Below are 23,309 nucleotides of genomic sequence, written 5' to 3'. Positions count from 1 at the left end.
CTTGCGCACTGAATGCATGCCTGCCACAGGGCTCCTCTGGGTCCTAAACCCTGCTAGGTACAGACAGAGACTGCAGTAAACACACACCGCACATGACTTTTGCTGAAAGTAAAGGTTTCCTGACATAAAGGAGTTTAACAGTAGAGTTTGAGCAAAATACGTGAGAAAATCCGTCCCGGGAGTTGTCTGGGATTGTCCAAAAACGTGAGAGTCCCGGCAAATAAGGGAGAGTTGACAGGTCTGTGCTCATGCTTGCATTGCTAGAGTTCAATCTGAGGCGACGCGGTGCAACAGCACACGAGGGTAAGTTACGAACCAGGAAGCACGGTCATTCAGAAACAGCGTTCATCAACTCGGAACCAAAACACAATGTTCACTGATGAGTTTTAGGTAAGCACGGCTGACATTTAAACTGATGTCCGTGACATGTTTTTTGTAATCAGCTTTATCTGTAAAAATGTAAATAGATGTTAATTTTACTGCAGCCTGTTGACGTGCTGTATCAGATCTGACGCGGTCCCAAAGGTAACACGAAATTCCCCTGTCAGGACACTGCAGTCTGATTGGCTATTATATTATTGATAATGAAACAATGAATAATCCTCTCCCTGCACTGAAACCCCAACCTTACGGTACTGCGGTTATTACACATCTAAAGTACTTCATGTCTGGCAGTGAATAAGCGTTTTTGTTACTTTACAAAAGCTGACCGGAGGTGCTGACTTCCTCAGTTGTCCGTGATCATAAGCACTGCGTATCTGACGTTGCGTAAGTACTTTCACTTTCTGATCTGGCTGTTTTACCATGACGTAATGTTGAGCGTTGCTTCCACGGAAAAAAATATATACATATATAATATAAGGTAAGTTTCTGAAAGCGTGTTGGGTTTTTAAAATGGTTAATTATTTTTGTATTCACTTTTAAAACCGTGCTAAGTGCGTCACATTGCGAGCAAGTTGACAACAACAGTAGAGGTACACACTCCGGGTCTCCATGTGTTGCTGCGTACACACACATATTGTGCATTAATAATATACGTGTTGTTTTTATTTTATTTATTTTTATCTGAAGCCTACACACACATGGTCTATGGACATTGTTTTATATGTGATCCTTAGTTTTTCATTGCACTCCGCAAAAACCAGACACTCCTTAACTTCACTTACACAAAACCGTCACCAGTGGTATTATTCTGCTACTGGGCATTTGTTTTATGAGTTGGGAGCTCATTTGACATTAACTGGTTATAGAAAAAGTATTTGTGGATTTGTGACGGGTGTATGGCTACAATCAATATGTACATTGATCAATATAGGCTACAGTGTATCTGTCTCAAAATAGATGTTTTTAAATGTTTGCCTGTAAGTTGTTGTTATTTAGGCAGGTTATATACCTTTGGCAGTTTGATGTTTTAGCTACAGAGGTCTGTTTGACCTGTGGATCTGTTGTATTGCCCATCATCTGGACCCTCTACCTGCCAAGGAGATTAGGTATGGTAAATTAACAGCGCCCGGAAGGGCCTCTGAGCGCATTGAGAAGACAGCCAGGCGAGTTTGGAAAGCACCGACGGGAGGGACCAGGGTGTGCTTTCAACCGAGGGGCTGCTGCGGTGATACCAGCGGTTTATGTTCTTTTAAACAAGTACTTCATGTTTGGCAGTGAATAAGAGTTTTTGTTACTTTATCCAAGGCGACCTATCTATTAATTATTATTTATTTATGTTGCTTCAGTCTCAGATAACTCAAGATATTTAAATACGTAGGTAATAGGTAATAATATTTGTAATGTTGGATTTATACATAAGGGGTATTAAGACTTGGGCTGCTAGACTATGAACTGAATGAGAAACGTAATGAAACAAGATTTATACTGTATGGAGAGCAAGTATTTGAAGCTGCTTCTGAACAAAATACATCTATACTGAAGGGACAAAGGGATCTTGTCTTTCATAATCATAAATCAAAAGCAGTGTTTATAACAATTTGTGAATTTAATGAAGACAATAGAATTATCATTATTCAATGTCTCTGTTTTTTTGTGGACCTGGCTGTATAACGGTGTTGGACATCAATGTGGAATATGTGGAGTAAACAGAATCCTGGATCATGCCAGTGTTACAAAGACACAATGTTAAAAATGTCAAATACTGGATTACAGTATTAATGAAAAGTTCAGACATTTTTAACACAAACTGCAGTACGGACATACCATATTTTGACATTTACAGAGTAGTTAATTAAAACGTTATTTTGGATATAAATAAAATAATATAATTCTATGTAAATATAATGTGATATCTTGTAACAATTGTAAGTCGCCCTGGATAAGGGCGTCTGCTAAGAAATTAATAATAATAATAATAATAATAATAATAATAATAATAATAAAAATAACTTCGATTTCATGAGAGCTCAACAATGCACATTTTATAAAATAATTTAAATAAGCACTGCATTCTGAGTAAATTAGGATTTTTTGTAATGTAATTATTGACACCATGTGATGTGCGAAACCTGCATTTTGATGATCTGTAGCTCCAACGTGAAGAAACAAACGCACCAACCACATATTTTAAAAGCATGTCATATTCAGTAATACCATTTTTGTTCATGACATGTGCACTGTTTGTCAAGATTTTTAAATATACTTAAAGTAAAAATCATGCATTTGTTTTTTGGGTAGCCAGTAACCAGCTTATTTTGAAAATCCTGAGCGCACTCTTTTATGGTTTCAGAAAATTAGAAAATGTGAGTTTTTTTTTTTTAAATGATTCTTAAATCTCTCACTCTAGCATGGCAGAAAATAGCTTAGAAGAAAGGACAGTGGAGGTGTCTGGAGTCCCTAATGAAGTTGAGGATGAATTTTTGGGGTTGTTTTTTGAGAACAAGCGGCGGTCAGGAGGGGGCGCCCTTACCTCGCTCCACAGGCAGGGCAACCGGGCCGTTCTGATCTTTGAGGATGCTGAAGGTAAGGCAGATCTACCAGGACAAGGGATGACAACATGGAGGGGTACTCTTAATATTATGAAACGGTCCATGTTCATGCCAGAATACTAGTCAGTATATCTAAACATGTAGATTTATCTGCAAGATGGTCCTAATTCCGGTGGGTCAGCTTCCCTAGCCCCCCCTTTAGCTCTCATTCTGAGGCTCTGGGTTCATATAGAGAAACATGTCAATTCATTTAGATCCGTATTCTGCATAACCCTTGTCTCTCCACAGTTGCTAAGAGAGTGCTGTCCAAAGGGACACACGTGCTACACAACGCTAAGCTTACCGTTCGGAAGCCAACCCCAAAGGACCCTGGGAAGGTGCTGCTTCGTGGGATGAACACCAGCACAGCCAAGGAAATCGTGGAGCTCTTTGTGGAAAATGTCACAAAGCTGGATAGCACGGAGTACCTAATGTACCCCAGCCCAGGAAGAGACAAGTTTCTCATACAGTTTCTGCAGCCCCTTTCAGAACAAGGTATACCGCAGCTCATTAACCATGCTCTGAAATGCAGAGATGTAGTGCCCCTTACATTATGCTCCTGGGGATACTTTGTTTTTGTCCTAGTAATTTTTGTTATTGTTTTAGTATAAGATGCAAAACAAAGCTGTGTCATTCTGCAAGAAGGAACATAATAAAAAATGGACACATTTTACATTTACATCCGACTGGCTGAATGCAGCGTGTTTCTACTAGCTGTATGAAAGTCACAGACAGTAGAACACCTTGGGAACGGAGGATGTTCGGAAGTCTGAAATTTAGCTTCAGAAACGTGTACAGCTGCTGTTTTTTTTAGTTTTTGTTTTAGTTTTTTCCGCAAAATGCATTCATGCAGCTTGCTCAGTCATCTGGTCGCCTTGCTTTTGTTGCAGAATTCAGGAGGTTGGCGGAGAAGGTAAGGAGGCGTCTTCTTGATGGAGCCAGGATTGAAGCTGAGCAGATTGAGAGGACCGATTCTGTCATTGTGGAAGACCTGCACTCTACCACCACCGAGGACATGCTGGCACTCTACTTTGAAAACAAGCGCGGAGGAGGAGAAGAGGTGAGGGACGTTACCATGGTAGCGGACGGCATGGCCAGGGTTACCTTTGAAGCCTGGGAAGGTAAGATTCCACGTAGGAGCGTCGTGTCTATCATTGAACCTTTTCAGAGCCTTTTCTTTTTCTGTCTAGCTATGCATCATGAAAAGAATTAGTCTTGCCTGGTTTATAACAATGATTGATATTTTCAGACTTGGAACGTAGTTACCGTATTTACGTATATCTGGTCTGCATTTATTACAGCTGTGGACCGTATTCTTCAGCGTTCCCATAAGCTGGACGGGAGGGATTTGTCACTCCGGCCCTATTTCGACTTCCTTCTGCCTGGAGAAAGTCCACCATCGCCCAACACTCCAAATGGTACAGAAGTGCCCACTGATGGCACAGGGCCCGCTGATGGCACAGGGCCCGCTGATGGCACAGGGCCCGCTGACGGCACGGGGCACGCTGACGGCACAGGGCACGCTGACGGCACAGGGGATATGTACACAGACACTCTTGGGTGCGACACTACTAGGGAGGATCTCACTGACAGTACCAGGGAGATGTACCTTGACAGCCCCAAGGTTTACTCCAGCAATATCTTGCTCCACGACCCAGTGAAACTCAATCTGCTGCAGTGCAGCCATCTACTGCAAGAGATCCAGCAGGCTCACCTGGACTTTGGCATCCAGATTGTGAGTAATGGGGTTCAGATAAGCGGCCCCAGCCAACTTACATCTGAACAGCTGAAAAAACGCATTCTTGAAGTGTTAAGCGGCATTGCCCAGGCTCACCTGCCCTTTAGCACTGAAAAGGCCACGTTTCTTTCTCGGTCGGAAGTGCAAGAGAGCCTGCAGAAGAGACTGGAACAGGAAGGGATGTTGGCCACCTACACTGCGTCAGATTGCACAGTCACCGTCACTGCACTCACCATCGACATGGTCAAGCAGGCCTCAAGCCTGGTCAAGTCCTTGGTTTGCGACTTCACCATGCCCATTGCCGCAGAGTATGAGTGCATGCTCTTCTCGGATGAGTGGCCCAAGTTCTTGTCTTCTTTGAGTCTTTGCTCTGCCAAGGTGTCGGACCGAGGAGATGAGATTAATCTAGTGACATTAAGAGGGCAGGAGGAGGAAACCCGAAGCAAGATCGAGTTTTTTCTTAGCAACCCCGTTCAGCAAGAGTCTGTGATCACTATGGAGCCTGGTATGCTGAAATATCTACAGACTCACTGTCACATGCTTCTGGCAGACATGAACCAGGTCACCATATTCCCATTAGATGGAGAGGACATCACAGGATTGAGAGTATGTGTTTGCAAGGTCTCGTCTGAAAAGTTAAAGGGTGGGAGGTTAGGCTGAAGATAAGATATATAATTAGAGTATGCAATTATTGCTAGCAGTTACAATTCAACATGGCACTGACAAATCCAATACATTTATATTGGGTATTTAGATGATGTACTAAAGTGTGATTTCATGATACATTCAGTGAAGTTGCATTTCAAATTGTGTAAAACCCTTTGCGGCACCCCAGTCTCGGAGGGATGTTTTATCTGTGTGGTGTACTGCTGTTTCAGAGGACAGTGTGCATTATTATAATTCATAATGTGACATCAGATCTTCTGATCTGTCAAAAACAACCTCCTACCCACCCTAAGCAATCTTAACATTTGAACTGTGAAATGTTTTACCTGCAATGAACGATGCTACCTAGGTATGACCATATATTATTATTATTATTATTATTATTATTATTATTATTATTATTATTATTATTATTATTATATATGACCTTATTGAAGAGGTAACTGTATTAGGTTTTGAATAAATTGCATAGCGATTTTATATTGAAACAAGTTTTTTACAGCTGCATGGGCAAGCCAATGCCTGCCAGGCTGCGGATGAGCTGCTCCGCAATGTGGTAGCCTCGGTTCACACCAGAACCATAACCCTGCAGCGCCCCGGGGTCGCGCGCTTCCTTGTGGAGGAGCAGGGGACCAGCATCCTGAACCAGATCCAGACCAAATTCGAGGTCGTCATCAGCCTGGAGAGAGTGCACTGGGTAGCGCTGCACTCCGAGGTAGGGCCTGGAGGATCAGGTGAAGGTGTGGGTGGAATGAGGTGGAAAAGAGCTGCACTTGACTGTGTGTAGGTCATGTTTACATGTGTTGCAGTGTTCTCTCTAAAGAAGCTCACAAAAAAAAAAGGTTATTACCTTGTTTGAGAAGTTTATTGTCTCCCTTTTAAGATTCTTTGTTCATTGAACCTGTAGTCAAAGCTTGCAAAACAAAAATCACACTCATGTTCTACATACTGTAGTTTAAATGTGTCGTGAATTATTTTTGTATCTCTTGTCTGGACCATACTGATTTTAGTCCTTTGGTCTACCAATTTGCCTCTTAAGAGTCTCTAGGTGCTTTCACACAGAGGAGTTATGAACCACCACTGTAGCGGCTTATAGGTCTGTGTGAATTGCTTATACCGACACAGAACCGTCATATTTTATGCCGTCTCTGAACCACCTCGCGAGGAGGTCCAGAGACGGCACTGAACCTTCATAACTGCCTGTGTGAAAGGCTATACCGCCACTGAAGCGCTGTAGTGGGTGTGGTTTCAAAGGCAACATGCCACGTCACTGTAGCGCAGTGCTTAATTTGTGCCTGAGCTTGAGTCATAGTGCCGGTACCTATAGTTAAAAATCTCATAAAATGCTTTCTTTTTAAAATCTCAACACAGTTGCATTAAGTCTGCAAGTTCTTGCGTGCGCGTTAAAGACAGACAGTCCGCTGCCACGTTTGTAGCCTACTTTAAATTACTTTACGATTTCAGCTTGAGTGCCTTTAAGTAAGATGACACTGGCTGCAACTCTATTCTCGTTTTTTATACACAAATAAGCTTACTTGATTTGAAAAACGTCATGAACGATACAAGCAACTTCTTACACTACTTGGTTTGATTAAATAAGTAGTATACAACAAAATATGAAAGCTCAACATTAATTTCAACAAAGAACAACAGCAACTTTTTAATGAAAAAAAATATATTGTAGCCCACTTCAACAGGAACATTAGCCTGCTATATTATATTAAACCAAAACAATGAAAATAATAATAACAATCTTGCCTTTTTCAATGAATATAATTTAATTAATAGAGAATAAAACATACTAAGTTAACAACTACCTAGCCTAAGTTTAATTAATCATTTTTGTAATCTACCAGCAGCTTCTGTTGCTTACACATCGCTGATAATAGTGCAAACTGTGGGTCAAACCAATGTTCGTGTTGGGGTGCGTTTTTTCGTCAATATCGTCCTTCTGGACTTATTTTTATTTTTAATGTAGACTACGTGATTGTAAACATCTAACACAAGTACGTACAATACTCTTTCAAATAAACGTGTTATGATTTAGAATATGCTCTTGTTAGGGTCGGTATTATTGTCATTGCTTGCGTCCCGGCACCTCTTTCTTTACAAATTAAGCACTGCGTGCATGTGTTAGGTCTTGTCAGTGAACAGTCTGTTGTTGCCATGAGAACAATCTGTTGATTGACAGGTTTGAAAGTTGTACTCACGCGATCTCTTTGGCTGTGTGAAAGGGTTATGATGGTATTACACCGGTATAGGTTGCGCAGTTTCATGCTGTGTGAGGGTATTTTACACACTCGTTAAAACGTTTCAGAGACGGCACAGTAGCTGCATTTCCGTTTGAAAATGGTATCTGATCAAATGTAATGTGAATGGCTTGCACTGTTTTATAATTATTCCAGTACCTGCAAAATAAACAGTATTCCCGTTCTTGATTTTTCACCAGGATATATTTGAAGATGCAAAGAAGTTCACACCGCCACCAAGCTTTGAAAGACATTCAAAGTCCTTGACAGAGTCCTTGTCAGAGTCCTTTACAAACACTGATGAACAAACCAATGACCTCAACAGGCCTGAGACAGGTACATATACACAGTCAACCATTCCCAACTAAATACAAAGTCAGTCGCTGGTCAGGCAGATACTGGTACTGACACAGGAGCATTGGTGCTTTTAAGATTCAGTCCAGTTTTGTACTATACAGTTTGCATTTTACTGGTTCCGTGTGCTCAAGTGCTCTGAAGTCACAATGATATTGCGTTGCAGCTTTGTTTAAAAAAAAAAAAAAAAAGACCATTTTGTTAATACATTTTAAGCTTGAGTTTGTGCAGCCTGGCCATTCAAAGTTATAAGTGCTGGGTACAACTGGTTACTGACGATGCACACTATTTTTTTTTTTTTTTTTTTAGCCTTTAATTAAAAAAAAATATATATATATATATATATATATATATATATATATATATATATATATATATATATATATATATATATATATAAATATCATATTGGGACTGTAGGGGCTGTAATACAAGCAAACGATCTTCAGCAGTAGAAAGGTGGACCAGTGATATAACACTGCTTTAAGATCTACAATGTTTCTTTCCTTTTTGTTTGCAGGTCTTTTGGAGGAAGCCAAGAAGCTTATCTCAGTTATCAGAAAGGATTCTCATGAACTTCCCGAAACAGCAACCAGTCCTCCCGGTACAGTGGCTGCTGGGATCAGCATGGATGAAGACCTCTACACTGACCAGCTGCTGTCTCTCAGCTCTTCGGACAACGAAGACACCCTGGCAGAAATGGAGGAGACCCCGGGGATAACGACGGAAGGAGAAAGTGAAGGGGCTGTGGGGGAAGATCCAGAAATGAACTATGTCAAGCAGCTTTCCATGGAGTCCTTACACGTGGACGGCGTCCTTGAGGAGGATGCCCAGCTTTCCTTGGCCATCCAGTTCTCAATGGAGAACAGCGACCCAATGGACGGGGAGGATGAACTGCAGAAAGTTCTGGAGCTCTCCAGGAGGACGGCAGGGCAGGGCAGGACCCCTGGCACTTCAGAGCTGGATCAAGCCATTGGGCTTTCCATTCAGGATGCCATCAAGGCTGCCCACACAGCCCAGATTTTGGTGTATGCAGGCTACAACACGGATCTTATCAGGGTAGATATCGCCTTAGGGAAGAAGACTGAGTTGAGACAGTGCAAGGAGACAATTGAGAGCAAGTGCCTAAAGAATTTATCTGAGCACCACAGAAGTTGCGTGGACCTGATCCAGAGGAAGCATGCAGTAGACATCACCATTCAGGGAACCACAGCCACAGTGCAGGGATTCAAGGAGTATGTTTCAGAGGCAGTCCTCGATATGAACAAGCTTGTCAACCACATTTCTGCCACAGTGCCAGACCCCGATATTTTGCAAAGCGTCCAATGGGTTTGGTACGAGGAGCAGTCAAATGCCATCCCCTATCCTCCCAAAGCCACTATTTATATAGAGCACGCCTGGAAAAGGAAACAGAAGAAGATCGACATTGTGTTTGATCAGCAGCCCTGCACCATCAGCTTTGAGAAGATGGAGGAGTATAACATTGCCTCAGGGAAGTCGCTGCCGATTGCGAGGAAGCAGCTGAGCAACATGGACATTTACAGTGATGTAACAGGTGTGTATCTTTAATGAATTACAGAACGATGGTGGATCAGGTGTCTTTAATGAATTACAGAACGATGATGGATCAGGTATCTTTAATGAATTACAGAACGATGATGGATCAGGTGTCTTTAATGAATTACAGAACGATGATTGCTCAGGTATCTTTAATGAATTACAGAACGATGATGGATCAGGTGTCTTTAATGAATTACAGAACGATGATGGATGAGCTGTCTTTAATGAATTACAGAACGATGGTGGATCAGGTGTCTTTAATGAATTACAGAACGATGATAGATCAGGTGTCTTTAATGAATTACAGAACGATGATGGATCAGGTATCTTTAATGAATTACAGAGCGATGATGGATCAGGTATCTTTAATGAATTACAGAACGATGATGGATCAGGTATCTTTAATGAATTACAGAACGATGATGGATCAGGTATCTTTAATGAATTACAGAACGATGATTGATCAGGTGTCTTTAATGAATTACAGAACGATGATGGATCAGGTATCTTTAATGAATTACAGAACGATGATGGATCAGGTATCTTTAATGAATTACAGAACGATGATGGATCAGGTATCTTTAATGAATTACAGAACGATGATGGATCAGGTGTCTTTAATGAATTACAGAACGATGATTGATCAGGTATCTTTAATGAATTACAGAACGATGGTGGATCAGATGTCTTTAATGAATTGCAGAACGATGATGGATCAGGTGTCTTTAATGAATTACAGAACGATGATGGATGAGCTGTCTTTAATGAATTACAGAACGATGATGGATCAGGTGTCTTTAATGAATTACAGAACGATGATGGATCAGGTGTCTAATGAATTACAGAACGATGATGGATCAGGTATCTTTAATGAATTACAGAACGATGATGGATCAGGTGTCTTTAATGAATTACAGAACGATGGTGGATCAGGTGTCTTTAATGAATTACAGAACGATGATGGATCAGGTGTCTTTAATGAATTACAGAACGATGATGGATCAGGTATCTTTAATGAATTACAGAACGATGATGGATGAGCTGTCTTTAATGAATTACAGAACGATGATGGATCAGGTGTCTTTAATGAATTACAGAACGATGATGGATCAGGTGTCTTTAATGAATTACAGAACGATGGTGGATCAGATGTCTTTAATGAATTACAGAGTGATGATGGATCAGGTGTCTTTAATGAATTACAGAACGATGATGGATGAGCTGTCTTTAATGAATTACAGAACGATGATGGATCAGATGTCTTTAATGAATTACAGAACGATGATGGATCAGGTGTTTTTAATGAACCCTTTGCAGTCCATTTATTAAGTGCGTGTCAGGCGCGTCGGGTCCAATTTATTTTCACACGCGCAGTTAATTTTAGACGCGCTGTTTAAAAGTATTTTTTTTCCACAGTCAAACGGGTTTAAAAGGCCCTGCATATCAACAAAGCACTCACTAGGCATCTCCAGCCCCGCCCCACCCTTTTGTTCGCTATAGCTTTCACATATGCTAAGAAATAAATAATAATAATAATAATAATAATAATAATAATAATAGTCGTACATACCGATCAATCATCTCCTGATCACTCGTTTTATCACCAAACGCCTCAATAATGCAATCCAAGACATTATTTTATTACTATAACATCTCAAAAAAGCTCTGCAAATGTCCATGATATTCTCTGAGCACTGATGCAGTTACAGCCAGCTTGTTTCCTTATGGCCGCCGTTATCTGATGCCAGGGGCAAGTACGACTACACTATGTAACACAATTTTTGTTCCTGGGTAGTAAGTGTTTTTTCCTAATTGCTTATGCCTCAAAAGTATAGAAAATGGCTATTATTCCCCACAAACTTTGCTTTTGTGACCAGGACAGTGATATTTTGAAATTTACCTATTTCCAATGAGAAAACGGGCAAATTTGTGTCTTTTCGTTCACATAAAGTCAGAAAAAAACAACATATGAATCCAAATTAACATGTATTTATACTAAAGTAATACAAAAATGACTACAAAAGATTTAGAAGTGAGTAGTTTTTCGAGATTTACGATTATACTGTAAATCACTTTCACGAATCAGCCCCCAAATGTAGTCTCCCATCATGTTCTCGTTATACTGTCCTTGGTAGCGGCGTTCAAAGTCCAGTATATGCTGGTGGAAGCGCTCGCCTTGCTCCTCCGAGTACGCTCCCATGTTCTCCTTGAATTTATCAAGATGAGCATCAAGGATATGGACTTTGAGGGACATCCTACAGCCCATTGTGCCGTAGTTCTTCACCAGAGTCTCAACCAGCTCCACATAGTTTTCGGCCTTGTGATTGCCCAGGAAGCCCCGTACCACTGCGACAAAGCTGTTCCAAGCCGCTTTCTCCTTACTAGTGAGCTTCTTGGGGAATTCATTGCACTCCAGGATCTTCTTTATCTGTGGTCCGACGAAGACACCGACTTTGACCTTTGCCTCAGACAGCTTAGGGAAGAAGTCTTGAAGGTACTTGAAGGCTGCCGACTCCTTATCTAGAGCTCTGACAAATTGTTTCATAAGGCCCAATTTGATGTGCAGTGGTGGCATCAGCACCTTCCGGGGGTCCACCAGTGGCTCCCACTTGACGTTGTTCCTCCCCACAGAGAACTCGGTCCGCTGTGGCCAGTCCCGCCTGTGGTAGTGCGCCTTGGTGTCCCTGCTGTCCCAAAGGCAAAGATAGCAGGGAAACTTGGTAAAACCACCTTGGAGACCCATCAGGAATGCCACCATTTTGAAGTCTCCTATGACCTTGATGCCATCTCAGAAAAATGCAGATATGTATCCACTTAGGCAGTTGGAACTAAACTGAACTGGTGGGCTTAAGGCCCCTGTATTTATACTACTATTTATATTACTGGAAAGTTCTAGAAGTTACTCCAAGTTTACTCAGCACTGAATCTATCTGGAATGTTCTGGAAAATAGGTACATTTCAAAATATCACTGTCCTGGTCACAAAAGCAAAGTTTGTGGGGAATAATTGCCATTTTCTATACTTTTAAAGCATAAGCAATTAGGAAATAACACATACTACCCAGGAACCAAAAAAAAAAAAAAAAAGTGTTACACGGTGCTATTCATGAAATACGCCTTTTTTTATTTTTTTGGCTTGTCTCGGCTGCTGTCGCTCCCACTCGGCCATTGAATGGTTTTCTCGGCTTTTTCCGGAGAAAAAATGATTAAAGACCTGTTTTTTGCGTCTTTTTGATGATGTCGGACAGGGTCCGACATTGGACCGGATAGGAATAATTGCAATGTCGGACCAGGTCCGACATAGGACTGCAAAGGTGAATTACAGAACGATGATAAATCAGATGTCTTTAATGAATTACAGAACGATGATTGATCAGGTATCTTTAATGAATTACAGAACGATGATGGATCAGGTGTCTTTAATGAATTACAGAACGATGATTGATCAGGTATCTTTAATGAATTACAGAACGATGATGGATCAGGTGTCTTTAATGAATTACAGAACGATGGTGGATCAGGTGTCTTTAATGAATTACAGAACGATGATTGATCAGGTGTCTTTAATGAATTACAGAACGATGATGGATCAGGTGTTTTTAATGAATTACAGAACGATGATGGATCAGGTGTCTTTAATGAATTACAGAACGATGATGGATCAGGTGTTTTTAATGAATTACAGAACGATGATGGATCAGGTGTCTTTAATGAATTACAGAACGATGATGGATCAGGTGTCTTTAATGAATTACAGAACGATGATGGATCAGGTGTCTTTAATGAATTACAGAACGATGATGGATCAGGTGTCTTTAATGAATTACAGAACGATGATGGATGAGGTGTCTTTAATGAATTACAGAACGATGATGGATCAGGTGTTTTTAATGAATTACAGAACGATGATGGATCAGGTATCTTTAATGAATTACAGAACGATGATGGATCAGGTGTTTTTAATGAATTACAGAACGATGATGGATCAGGTGTCTTTAATGAATTACAGAACGATGATGGATCAGGTGTCTTTAATGAATTACAGAACGATGATGGATCAGGTGTCTTTAATGAATTACAGAACGATGATGGATCAGGTGTCTTTAATGAATTACAGAACGATGATGGATGAGGTATCTTTATTGAATTACAGAACGATGATGGATCAGGTGTCTTTAATGAATTACAGAACGATGATTGATCAGGTATCTTTAATGAATTACAGAACGATGATGGATCAGGTGTCTTTAATGAATTACAGAACGATGATGGATCAGGTGTCTTTAATGAATTACAGAACGATGATGGATCAGGTATCTTTAATGAATTACAGAACGATGATGGATCAGGTATCTTTATTGAATTACAGAACGATGATGGATCAGGTGTCTTTAATGAATTACAGAACGATGATGGATCAGGTATCTTTAATGAATTACAGAACGATGATGGATCAGGTATCTTTATTGAATTACAGAACGATGATGGATCAGGTATCTTTAATGAATTACAGAACGATGATGGATCAGGTGTCTTTAATGAATTACAGAACGATGGTGGATCAGGTATCTTTAATGAATTACAGAACGATAATGGATCAGGTATCTTTAATGAATTACAGAACGATGATGGATCAGGTGTCTTTAATGAATTACAGAACGATGATGGATCAGGTGTCTTTAATGAATTACAGAACGATGATGGATCAGGTATCTTTAATGAATTACAGAACGATGATGGATCAGGTATCTTTATTGAATTACAGAACGATGATGGATCAGGTGTCTTTAATGAATTACAGAACGATGATGGATCAGGTGTCTTTAATGAAAAGACTTCTGTGGCTCAATCAGCAGTTCCCTGTGTTAAGTCAGAGTGCTGTGCGTGTTTAGGAACAACCTCTATTTGATTCATTTACATTTTAAACACGTCTCTGTGGAAGTGTATTGGCAGCACCTTGGTTTCTGAACATATATGAGCTATTCGTTTGGAAAGCAGGAGTATAAGGACTCAGAGGTGTTGGAAATATATGGATAAACAAACATCAATCTACAGTATTAACATTCCTATTGTGAGGGGGACAGTGTTTGTGTATAAAGACTCCCTTGACCTACTGTGTGTAAAAGGTGTGGTAACAGTAATCATAGTTCAGGCTGGGATTTTGTCACAGAAATTTGTACTAAAACTCACGGAGCAGTCACTGTAAATGTGTTCAGAATCACTGGAGAAAGGGGGAAATGGTGTGTGAAGCCACAAGGATGAAAATTCAACTGTTTCTTTTTTTTAACGCAATATACCTGCAGAAAAATACAATGAGTGTAGGGAAAAGGGAAAATGAATCAAAATATTTTTCAATTTCTTCTGGTTTTCACAACATCAGGTTCAAGTTTTAATCCTATAAATCGGTAAGCTTCACAGCGTAAACAACTTGAGACGAAATGAATCTGGGGTGCCAGGTAGGCATACTTCTAGTCTTACCAACTAGATAATAACAAATACATCCTCACTAGGACCTAGCAGCAAGCACATTCATAAACACTAGACCCTACTATTGCCCCAGTATAAACTCATGTTTATGAATATATATTTAAGAAAGGATACTGAGTCTCGCGGTATAACCATCATTTGTCACGAATGAGACAATATCATTTAATATACACCAGGCCTACTATAAATACAAATATCAAGCTACTATAGAAATATACACATACAAAGTTCTTTCCCTCTTATACCAACTCAGATTATTTTAAATCCATGTCATAATTTTATGCAAATTAGAAAACACATGTATATGCATAAGAACATAAGAAAGTTTACAAACGAGAGGAGGCCATTCAGCCCATCTTGCTCGTTTGGTTGTTAGTAGCTTATTGATCAAGGGTACATTAGCACAACCCAGCGAGTTCAGCATCATTAACACAACCCAGCGAGTTCAGCATCATTAGCACAACCCAGCGAGTTCAACATCATTAACACAACCCAGCGAGTTCAGCATCATTAACACAACCCAGCGAGTTCAGCATCATTAACACAACCCAGCGAGTTCAGCATCATTAACACAACCCAGCGAGTTCAGCATCATTAACACAACCCAGCGAGTTCAGCATCATTAGCACAACCCAGCGAGTTCAGCATCATTAGCACAACCCAGCGAGTTCAGCATCATTAGCACAACCCAGCGAGTTCAGCATCATTAACACAACCCAGCGAGTTCAGCATCATTAACACAACCCAGCGAGTTCAGCATCATTAACACAACCCAGCGAGTTCAGCATCATTAACACAACCCAGCGAGTTCAGCATCATTAACACAACCCAGCGAGTTCAGCATCATTAACACAACCCAGCGAGTTCAGCATCATTAACACAACCCAGCGAGTTCAGCATCATTAACACAACCCAGCGAGTTCAGCATCATTAACACAACCCAGCGAGTTCAGCATCTTTAACACAACCCAGCGAGTTCAACATCATTAACACAACCCAGCGAGTTCAGCATCATTAACACAACCCAGCGAGTTCAGCATCATTAACACAACCCAGCGAGTTCAGCATCATTAACACAACCCAGCGAGTTCAGCATCATTAACACAACCCAGCGAGTTCAACATCATTAACACAACCCAGCGAGTTCAGCATCATTAACACAACCCAGCGAGTTCAGCATCATTAACACAACCCAGCGAGTTCAGCATCATTAACACAACCCAGCGAGTTCAGCATCATTAACACAACCCAGCGAGTTCAGCATCATTAACACAACCCAGCGAGTTCAACATCATTAACACAACCCAGCGAGTTCAGCATCATTAACACAACCCAGCGAGTTCAGCATCATTAACACAACCCAGCGAGTTCAGCATCATTAACACAACCCAGCGAGTTCAGCATCATTAACACAACCCAGCGAGTTCAGCATCATTAACACAACCCAGCGAGTTCAGCATCATTAACACAACCCAGCGAGTTCAGCATCATTAACACAACCGTGAAAAAAACCTTTTTGTCTTTTTTCTGGTTGTGGAATTTCAAGTAGTGTTGGTAAAGTTCAATGTTCTCTGCTAAAATCATGGTCAAAGTGTTGCATGGATGTGACACTTATTCTGAAAAATGCACAAATTATTTGTTTGTTTGCACAAGAGTCCTTATTCATAAAACTAAGCTTGTGTTTTGACAATGTTACTGAATGTTAAACTTTCTTAAAAAATGTAAAACATTGGAAATTGCTTAAATAGTTTTATAATTCCCCTTGATGTTAGTAAAATACTTGAATATATTATTATTATTATTATTATTATTATTATTATTATTATTATTATTATTATTGGATGTTATTCCCCTCTATTCTCTTTGTTGTTTTTACAGAATTAGAGGATTTTTCTGCCATTTCTAGCTTGCCTGAGATAACGAGAGTGAACGAGGCGACAGATGAGTTCCAGAATGTGGTTCGAGCATTCTATGATTCTATTAAAGAGTTCCATAATAAAATACGCATCATCAAGGTATGCATTATGGGTTTTCTTTTATATAATATACAGTCAGTCCATTGCGTATCCACCTGCTCTAGTGCCACAGTAAGGGCAGATATTATAAATGGAAGGGGTTTGGCAATTGCCTCCAAGTAGCTTTTCTAATTGGTGCAACAGAAAGATTGACACGGGGGCGGGTTTTATTCTCCGTAGATCTGGCGCTTCATTGGTGCACTCTGTTTTTCATGCTGTAGTGGGCGTGGTATTGTATCAACTCCACAGAGTAATAAACTTAAGAAAAAAAGGCTTGTCACACGTATGTATAGGCTTTAAATTACCAGCACACTTATACGCAAATCATTTTTTTAAAAAAATAAATAAAAAACTATGTAATTTGTCAACAGGGATATTTATTTAAAAATAAAAATAAAATATATAAAATGGATTTCCCGTTGGCACCGATCCCTGAATAGTAATGTTAATATAAAAATGGATTGAAATCTGTGCATTTCAGAGATTCTAACACATGCAGAATCTAACACATGCAGCTGGGTTTTTAAATGTGTTATTATTATTATTATTATTATTATTATTATTATTATTATTATTATTATTATTATAGGTTTTGTTTTGTTCTTTAATATAATGTAAAAAAAAGTTGAAAAAGCTAAAAAAGTTTAGTTTATTCACTTTGTGCCCACATGGCCAGCACAGATACACTTCAGTAGCGCACAGATAAAAATAATACTACAAGTGCTTTTAAAAATTCCCATTGGGCTTCTTTATTTATTTATTTATTTATTTATTATTTATTTATTCATTTTAGAGTCTATTGATTTTTTAGTGTGACAGTCACTATAAGATCATTACCTTTATTAAAAATGTGCACGGATGAATCTACCTGTTAATCAACTAATGCCCATAAGTTAACCAATCAAAAATTTGAATCGAGTGACAGTCCTAATTTCAATATATACTTATGTGTTTTTTTGTTGTTGTTTTTTACTTTGTACTTAACTCTTTGCAATGTTAAAATGTTATTTGCTTATTTAGGGGTTCTTTGTTTAGAAAATACTAACCAGGGCTGTCAGTATACATCAGAATGTAATATAAAGAGTGTGTGTGCGTGCATGCAGATATGGTTTAAATGTTTAAACGCTGACACCTGCATAGCATTTAAACGTTCATAAAAATGTTACCAAAAGCACATTCCTATATTATACACAACTGTACCAAGTACTGCATTCACACAATTGTTTTTTTTGAGATTCAGCTTTTATAAATCCCTTGTTTAGAAAGTTACAGGGTATTAATGCTTGTGACAGAGTGTGGGTGCGTGCGGGTGCGTGCATTCGCTGCTGAGTGACAGGCAGGAGATTGACATGGAGTTTGAAACTGATACGCCCCCCGCAGGCGAACAGGATTTATTTACTGAACAGCTCGCGTGACATCACCTGCAATGGCAGCGCACAGAACACATACAACACAGTATACGGAAACTTTAGTAGGATCTACAATCTCTGAACTAATCTTCTCTGTTCAATAATAAACTAACGTTGCTGAAGAGCTTGATCGTGGTGGATAAACGGTCAGGGTGGATGTGTGAAGGGCGGATATGTGACAGATTACTGTATTGTATTAACAGAGCTGGTTGATGATGGTTGTCTGAATTTCCGGAGTTTAAACTTATGTAAAAAAAAGCTTTCATTGGTGTCCAATAGTTTATAGGTGTTCGGAATCAAATGGCAGTTTATCAGCACTTGATCTAGTTATGACTCATTGTGTTCCACAGCTTTTCTGAACTTTTGCATTCCAGCTGTCAGAATAGCCATTGGAAGGGTCAACTCTTGCCCTGTTAGCCTGGAACAATCTTTCCTTTTGGAATAAGGACAAGCAAACACTGAGGTGTATTGTTATTTATGTGTGAAGACTGCTAATTATATATTTCTTTTAGTAACCTTATCTAAATGACTTAAGCACAGATTCTGTTTGATTGAATTTTAGGTTGAGAAGATGGTGAACAGCCTGTTGTACAACCAGTACAAACTGAAGAAAGCCAGTATGCTGCAAACTTGTACCCAGGCTGACGTGGAAAGGACTCTGTACCACGGCACCAGTGAAAGTGGCATGAGAGAGATCTGCTTGCATGGCTTTGACAGGAGCTTTTGTGGAAAGAACGGTAAATGCCATAAAGAAAACTACATAGAAGGGTGTTTGCATCACATGGCAGTGTAAACTTGTAGATGATTATTTTCATGAGATTTTATATATATATATATATATATATATAATTTCTATAATGTACTTTGAGAAAATATTATTGTTGTTGAATTGTGTTGTATAAAGGAGTCAGAGAGTCACAATATAGTATCATATGCACTGTTCGCGCTGGGCTGCGCCATTGTGCCAATGCCCCCCTGAAATAAAAAATGTCCCGCTGAAATTCTCTTAACGCACCCGTGTGTCCCCCTTCCCAGACCGGGCGCAATACCAATAAACAGTATATTAATGCATGTTGTATTAACATGACATGTCTGACGACAGGCTCATCTTCTTTACTTGTTTGTTTACACTTGCGTTTTCATAATTAAACTCCCGTGTTTTTATTCTCCAGTCCAGTAGAATGCGCTCACACACCCTCCCTGGTTACAGTCAGTTTCACAGTAAAGCCTGGACGACAACAAGCTTGTTAACAACATGGCCCGGCGCAAATATAACCTTGTATCCCTGTTACACCCGACCATTACTTCTGGAAGAATAAGTAATCAGCTTCGGCAGTGACTGTTGAAATGTAGGCTATTATATTTGTGCTTAAAAACACCGTCTGCAAACTTCTCTATTTGCTAGACAAAATATCTGTCTGATGTTTGGAGATATGGAGTGACCTAGCAAGTGAATGGGAGAAATGTGTACTTCTGCATACTGCAGTGCAGTTTATAGATAAAGTGCAGTAGATTTGTGAAAACGAAAACCGCATCGTTGATTTAAAAAAAAAAATATGTGACTGTTGTCTTCTCTATGACAAATGCTAAAATTCTGGGCCAAAATAGTTCAGTATGTGTTAAGCACCAACTGTCAACAACATTTCGCCAGTAGGCCTATAACGGCATGATAAAAAACATATATATACAGTGTGTGTGATTTTAGACAGCACTGTGTATGTGCCTAAAATACATCCTGCATTGAGAGAACACCAGTGGAATCGGAATAAAGGAAATTATTATGTAATACAGTTCACACAGTTTTTGTGTTGCAAAAATTGTTTTGAAAACTGTCTAAAATATTTACATTTTTGATATGGAAATTGTCAAAATAAAGGGGCAGCTGGAAGGTAAGAATTTACCAGTCAGGACAATGGCATTTAAATACTAATACTATTAAACTGTATCTGTTGGTAATGTGGTTTCTTCTAATGAAGTGGCTCTCAAACTGGGGTACGCAAGAAAGATTGGACAACGCATTTTATTTAGTACCACTTGCCAATCTATTGCAGACTTTTATCATGTAATCAACGTTTAAGCGCTAACACCAGACTGATGTGCTGTGACAGAGCGTTCAGTGCACACACGACTAATTTACATATTAAAAATGTATGTTTTAAATAAACTCTGTTGTTTAAATGTCATATAAACAGTTGGCCTATTACTACAGTCTGTCTTTGGGATAGAAAAAAAATACATATTTTAAAAAGCTAAAAGCCTAGTCTTTAACTCATTTTATTTCCTGTGTGCGTTCGTGCCTGTAAATCGATATTTATTTTTATCAAGGACCCGATTTTGAAGTTTATTGTAACTTAAGTACTATTGGTTCATTTCAAAATACAGAATGTATGGTCAATCAGAAACCGAAGTTTAGCCATGCGGTCTAATTTGACAAGCCATTAAGTCTGGTGTGAGAGTAAGAGTTTTTAGCAATTCAATCCAGTGAAAAAATATAGATTGTTGGCTCAATACTACTAGTACATTACAAGCAAAGGGCAATCAAGTCGAAATACCGTCAGACATTATAAATGGCAGAAATGTCTTGCGACTGAAGTGCTCTCCAATTTCATTTCATTTTCCAATGTCATTTCTGAGTGATTGAGTTTAGCACAGAGGCTTTATTGATTTTAATTAATTAGTAATTACAATAAAATGATGTTGATGTTTCCAACAACTAGAAACCTGTTTGAGGGACTATTTTTATCCAAAAGTAAATATTTTTTTTTTTTTCTGTTAATACTGTAACTTTTATAATTGTATCCGTCACACACTCCAAGGCTTCTGTGTTTTGTTGTATCATGTTATTGTCCAATTTTTTTTTTCTGTTTTCATTTTATTATGCTATCTCAGATGGGGGTACGTGGTGGACTACATTTTTGGGAAAGGGGTATGCAGCTTTAAAAGATTGAAACCCCTGTTCTAATGTGATTTGGTACAATGAATATCCTCTACTCAGTGATACACCAGCGTCACTGACACATTTCCCAATACAGTGACAGTGAGTATTGTAAAGACACATTTGGTTGTATCTACAGCTTTACAGTTTTATTTTTTGTTCTTCAGAAACAAAAGGTCAGTAAACTCTGTTGGCATATTTAAAACAAAACAAAAATAAGAAATGGTGGTTGGTTGTGAATCATCAAACATATTGACCCCCTCACTGAAGAAAATGTCCCCCTAAAATTTTGAGAGGGGGCCACACTGACCCTCAGTCTGTAAGTCCTGGAGTAAACATTGCATATGCTTTCTCAAGTCCAAACAAGAAAAGACTGCTAAAACACAGATTGAAGTCATTTTGAGTGAGCCATAAAGAACATGTTTGTTTATCTTTCCAGCCACTGTGTATGGAAAAGGAGTCTACTTTGCTGTGGAATCGGCCTTGTCTGTGCAGGACCAGTACTCCCCTCCCAGTGAAGAAGGATACAAGTATGTGTTTGTGGTGAAGGTGCTGACTGGGGAATACACCAAAGGGAAACACGAAATGAAGACGGCTCCCCTGAAAGAAAACTCCCGCATCCCTCTGCGATACCACAGTGTGGTGGACAGCACAGACTCACCAGAGATCTTTGTGATCTTCAATGACACCCAGGCCTATCCCGAGTACCTTATTACCTGCCAAAAGGTTCATGGCTAAAACCACTGCAGTTTCTTGAGAAAGAGGGTAACAAGTGCTAAAAAAATGGTATTCTAAAATCAATTGCTAAAATAATATCTAACATTGTAACACAACAATTTATGCACATTGGGAACCCTATGCTGTGGTTACTTTGGCTTAAATTGGAAAGAAGCTTCTAAGCAGTGATTCTAATCAGAAGCAGCATTTTGATACTTCTATGCCATATAGAGGTTCAGGACGTCTAACCAGTCTGGCCTGATTGATCAGCATAGGATCCCATAGCGGTGCATATAGCCTTCACTAAGAGCCCAATATGTTGTATTAAATAACCTGTTTGTAGATCTGTATGATTTTATGCAGCATATACTGTCTTACCAAAAATGACACACATCTATCTATTGATCTATGGGTTATAGATCTGTCGTTCATCTGCCCCACTGTTTCACTGTTGCAGGACAGAGGAGTAGTTTTTTAGGCTCGGTGACTCTTGGTACTGGCCTTCAGAGCCTGTAAAAGTATATTAGAAATGAGAATGGAGATGGTGATAAATGAAGCACTGCTGATCAAGGTTTTAAAATCTTTTGTCTTGTCTCCTGCTAGCATCAGCAGCATTACCTCCAGTCCTGCTGTTTTTGAGTCAACTATCTTTTTTTGGTTCTTTTGCCTGTATGTGCCTATTCCTGCCTGCTCCATGCGGTCTTAGGCTGTTGATCTATATTTGACTGTATACCTACGGATTCTCTTTAATTTGCCAGTCTGCTAATAAAGCTGTGTTTTGGATTCAGCAAGCTGATTGTGTGTCCTGTTCTCATTATGAGTTCCAGTACTGTAACAAGAGGAGTTGTGAATCTGACCTACCCAGGGATACAGCCATCAATATAAGTGAAATACAACTACAGCACTACAATACCTACGTTTACAGGGATGGCTTTGAAATATCAGCATATTCCAAACGGAAGCAGCAAAGAACCAAACTGGGATCACAGATAGTGATGGGAATTAAGGGTAACATAAATGAGATCACAGCTAATGATGGGAATGAAGGATAAAATAAATGGTATCACCGATAATGATGCTAATAAAGGGTAACATAAATGGGATCACAGATAATGATGGGAATGAAGGGTAACATAAATGGGATGGCAAACACACATTTAGGATGGATTCATGTCACGGATGTTACAGCCAGCTGCCTTAGACAGCAT

At 39.4% G+C, this 23,309-nt stretch overlaps 1 protein-coding gene across 5 annotated transcripts; it reads left to right on the top strand.

Moving 5' to 3' along the window:
* Positions 1 to 282: 282 nt before the first annotated feature.
* LOC117394679 (protein mono-ADP-ribosyltransferase PARP10-like) lies at positions 283 to 22,897 on the top strand. 5 transcript variants are annotated; one of them, XR_009311246.1, is made up of 12 exons: positions 493 to 862; positions 2,792 to 2,967; positions 3,222 to 3,467; positions 3,863 to 4,093; positions 4,274 to 5,316; positions 5,879 to 6,091; positions 7,826 to 7,961; positions 8,500 to 9,534; positions 16,904 to 17,040; positions 19,012 to 19,186; positions 21,339 to 21,486; positions 21,824 to 21,959. XR_009311246.1 is itself a non-coding variant. In XM_059010124.1 (11 exons), exons 2-11 carry the CDS (start codon positions 2,793 to 2,795, stop codon positions 22,120 to 22,122), a joined length of 3,690 nt encoding a protein of 1,229 aa, XP_058866107.1. In that variant the 5' UTR covers positions 283 to 303; position 2,792; the 3' UTR covers positions 22,123 to 22,897. The 5 variants fall into 5 exon arrangements, 4 of the variants coding, with proteins under 4 accessions (XP_058866107.1, XP_033849002.2, XP_033849000.3 ...); XM_059010124.1 differs by lacking the exons at positions 493 to 862; positions 21,339 to 21,486 and adding an exon at positions 283 to 303 and having other exon boundaries at positions 21,824 to 22,897; XM_033993111.2 differs by lacking the exons at positions 493 to 862; positions 21,339 to 21,486 and adding an exon at positions 292 to 390 and having other exon boundaries at positions 21,824 to 22,897.
* The last annotated feature ends 412 nt before the right edge of the window (positions 22,898 to 23,309 follow it).

Source organism: Acipenser ruthenus, chromosome 3, assembly GCF_902713425.1.
Source record: "Acipenser ruthenus chromosome 3, fAciRut3.2 maternal haplotype, whole genome shotgun sequence".
NCBI lineage: Eukaryota > Metazoa > Chordata > Actinopteri > Acipenseriformes > Acipenseridae > Acipenser > Acipenser ruthenus.
The sequence above is the reverse complement of the archived record's forward strand: the minus strand, read 5'-3'. Positions and strand labels throughout refer to the sequence as shown.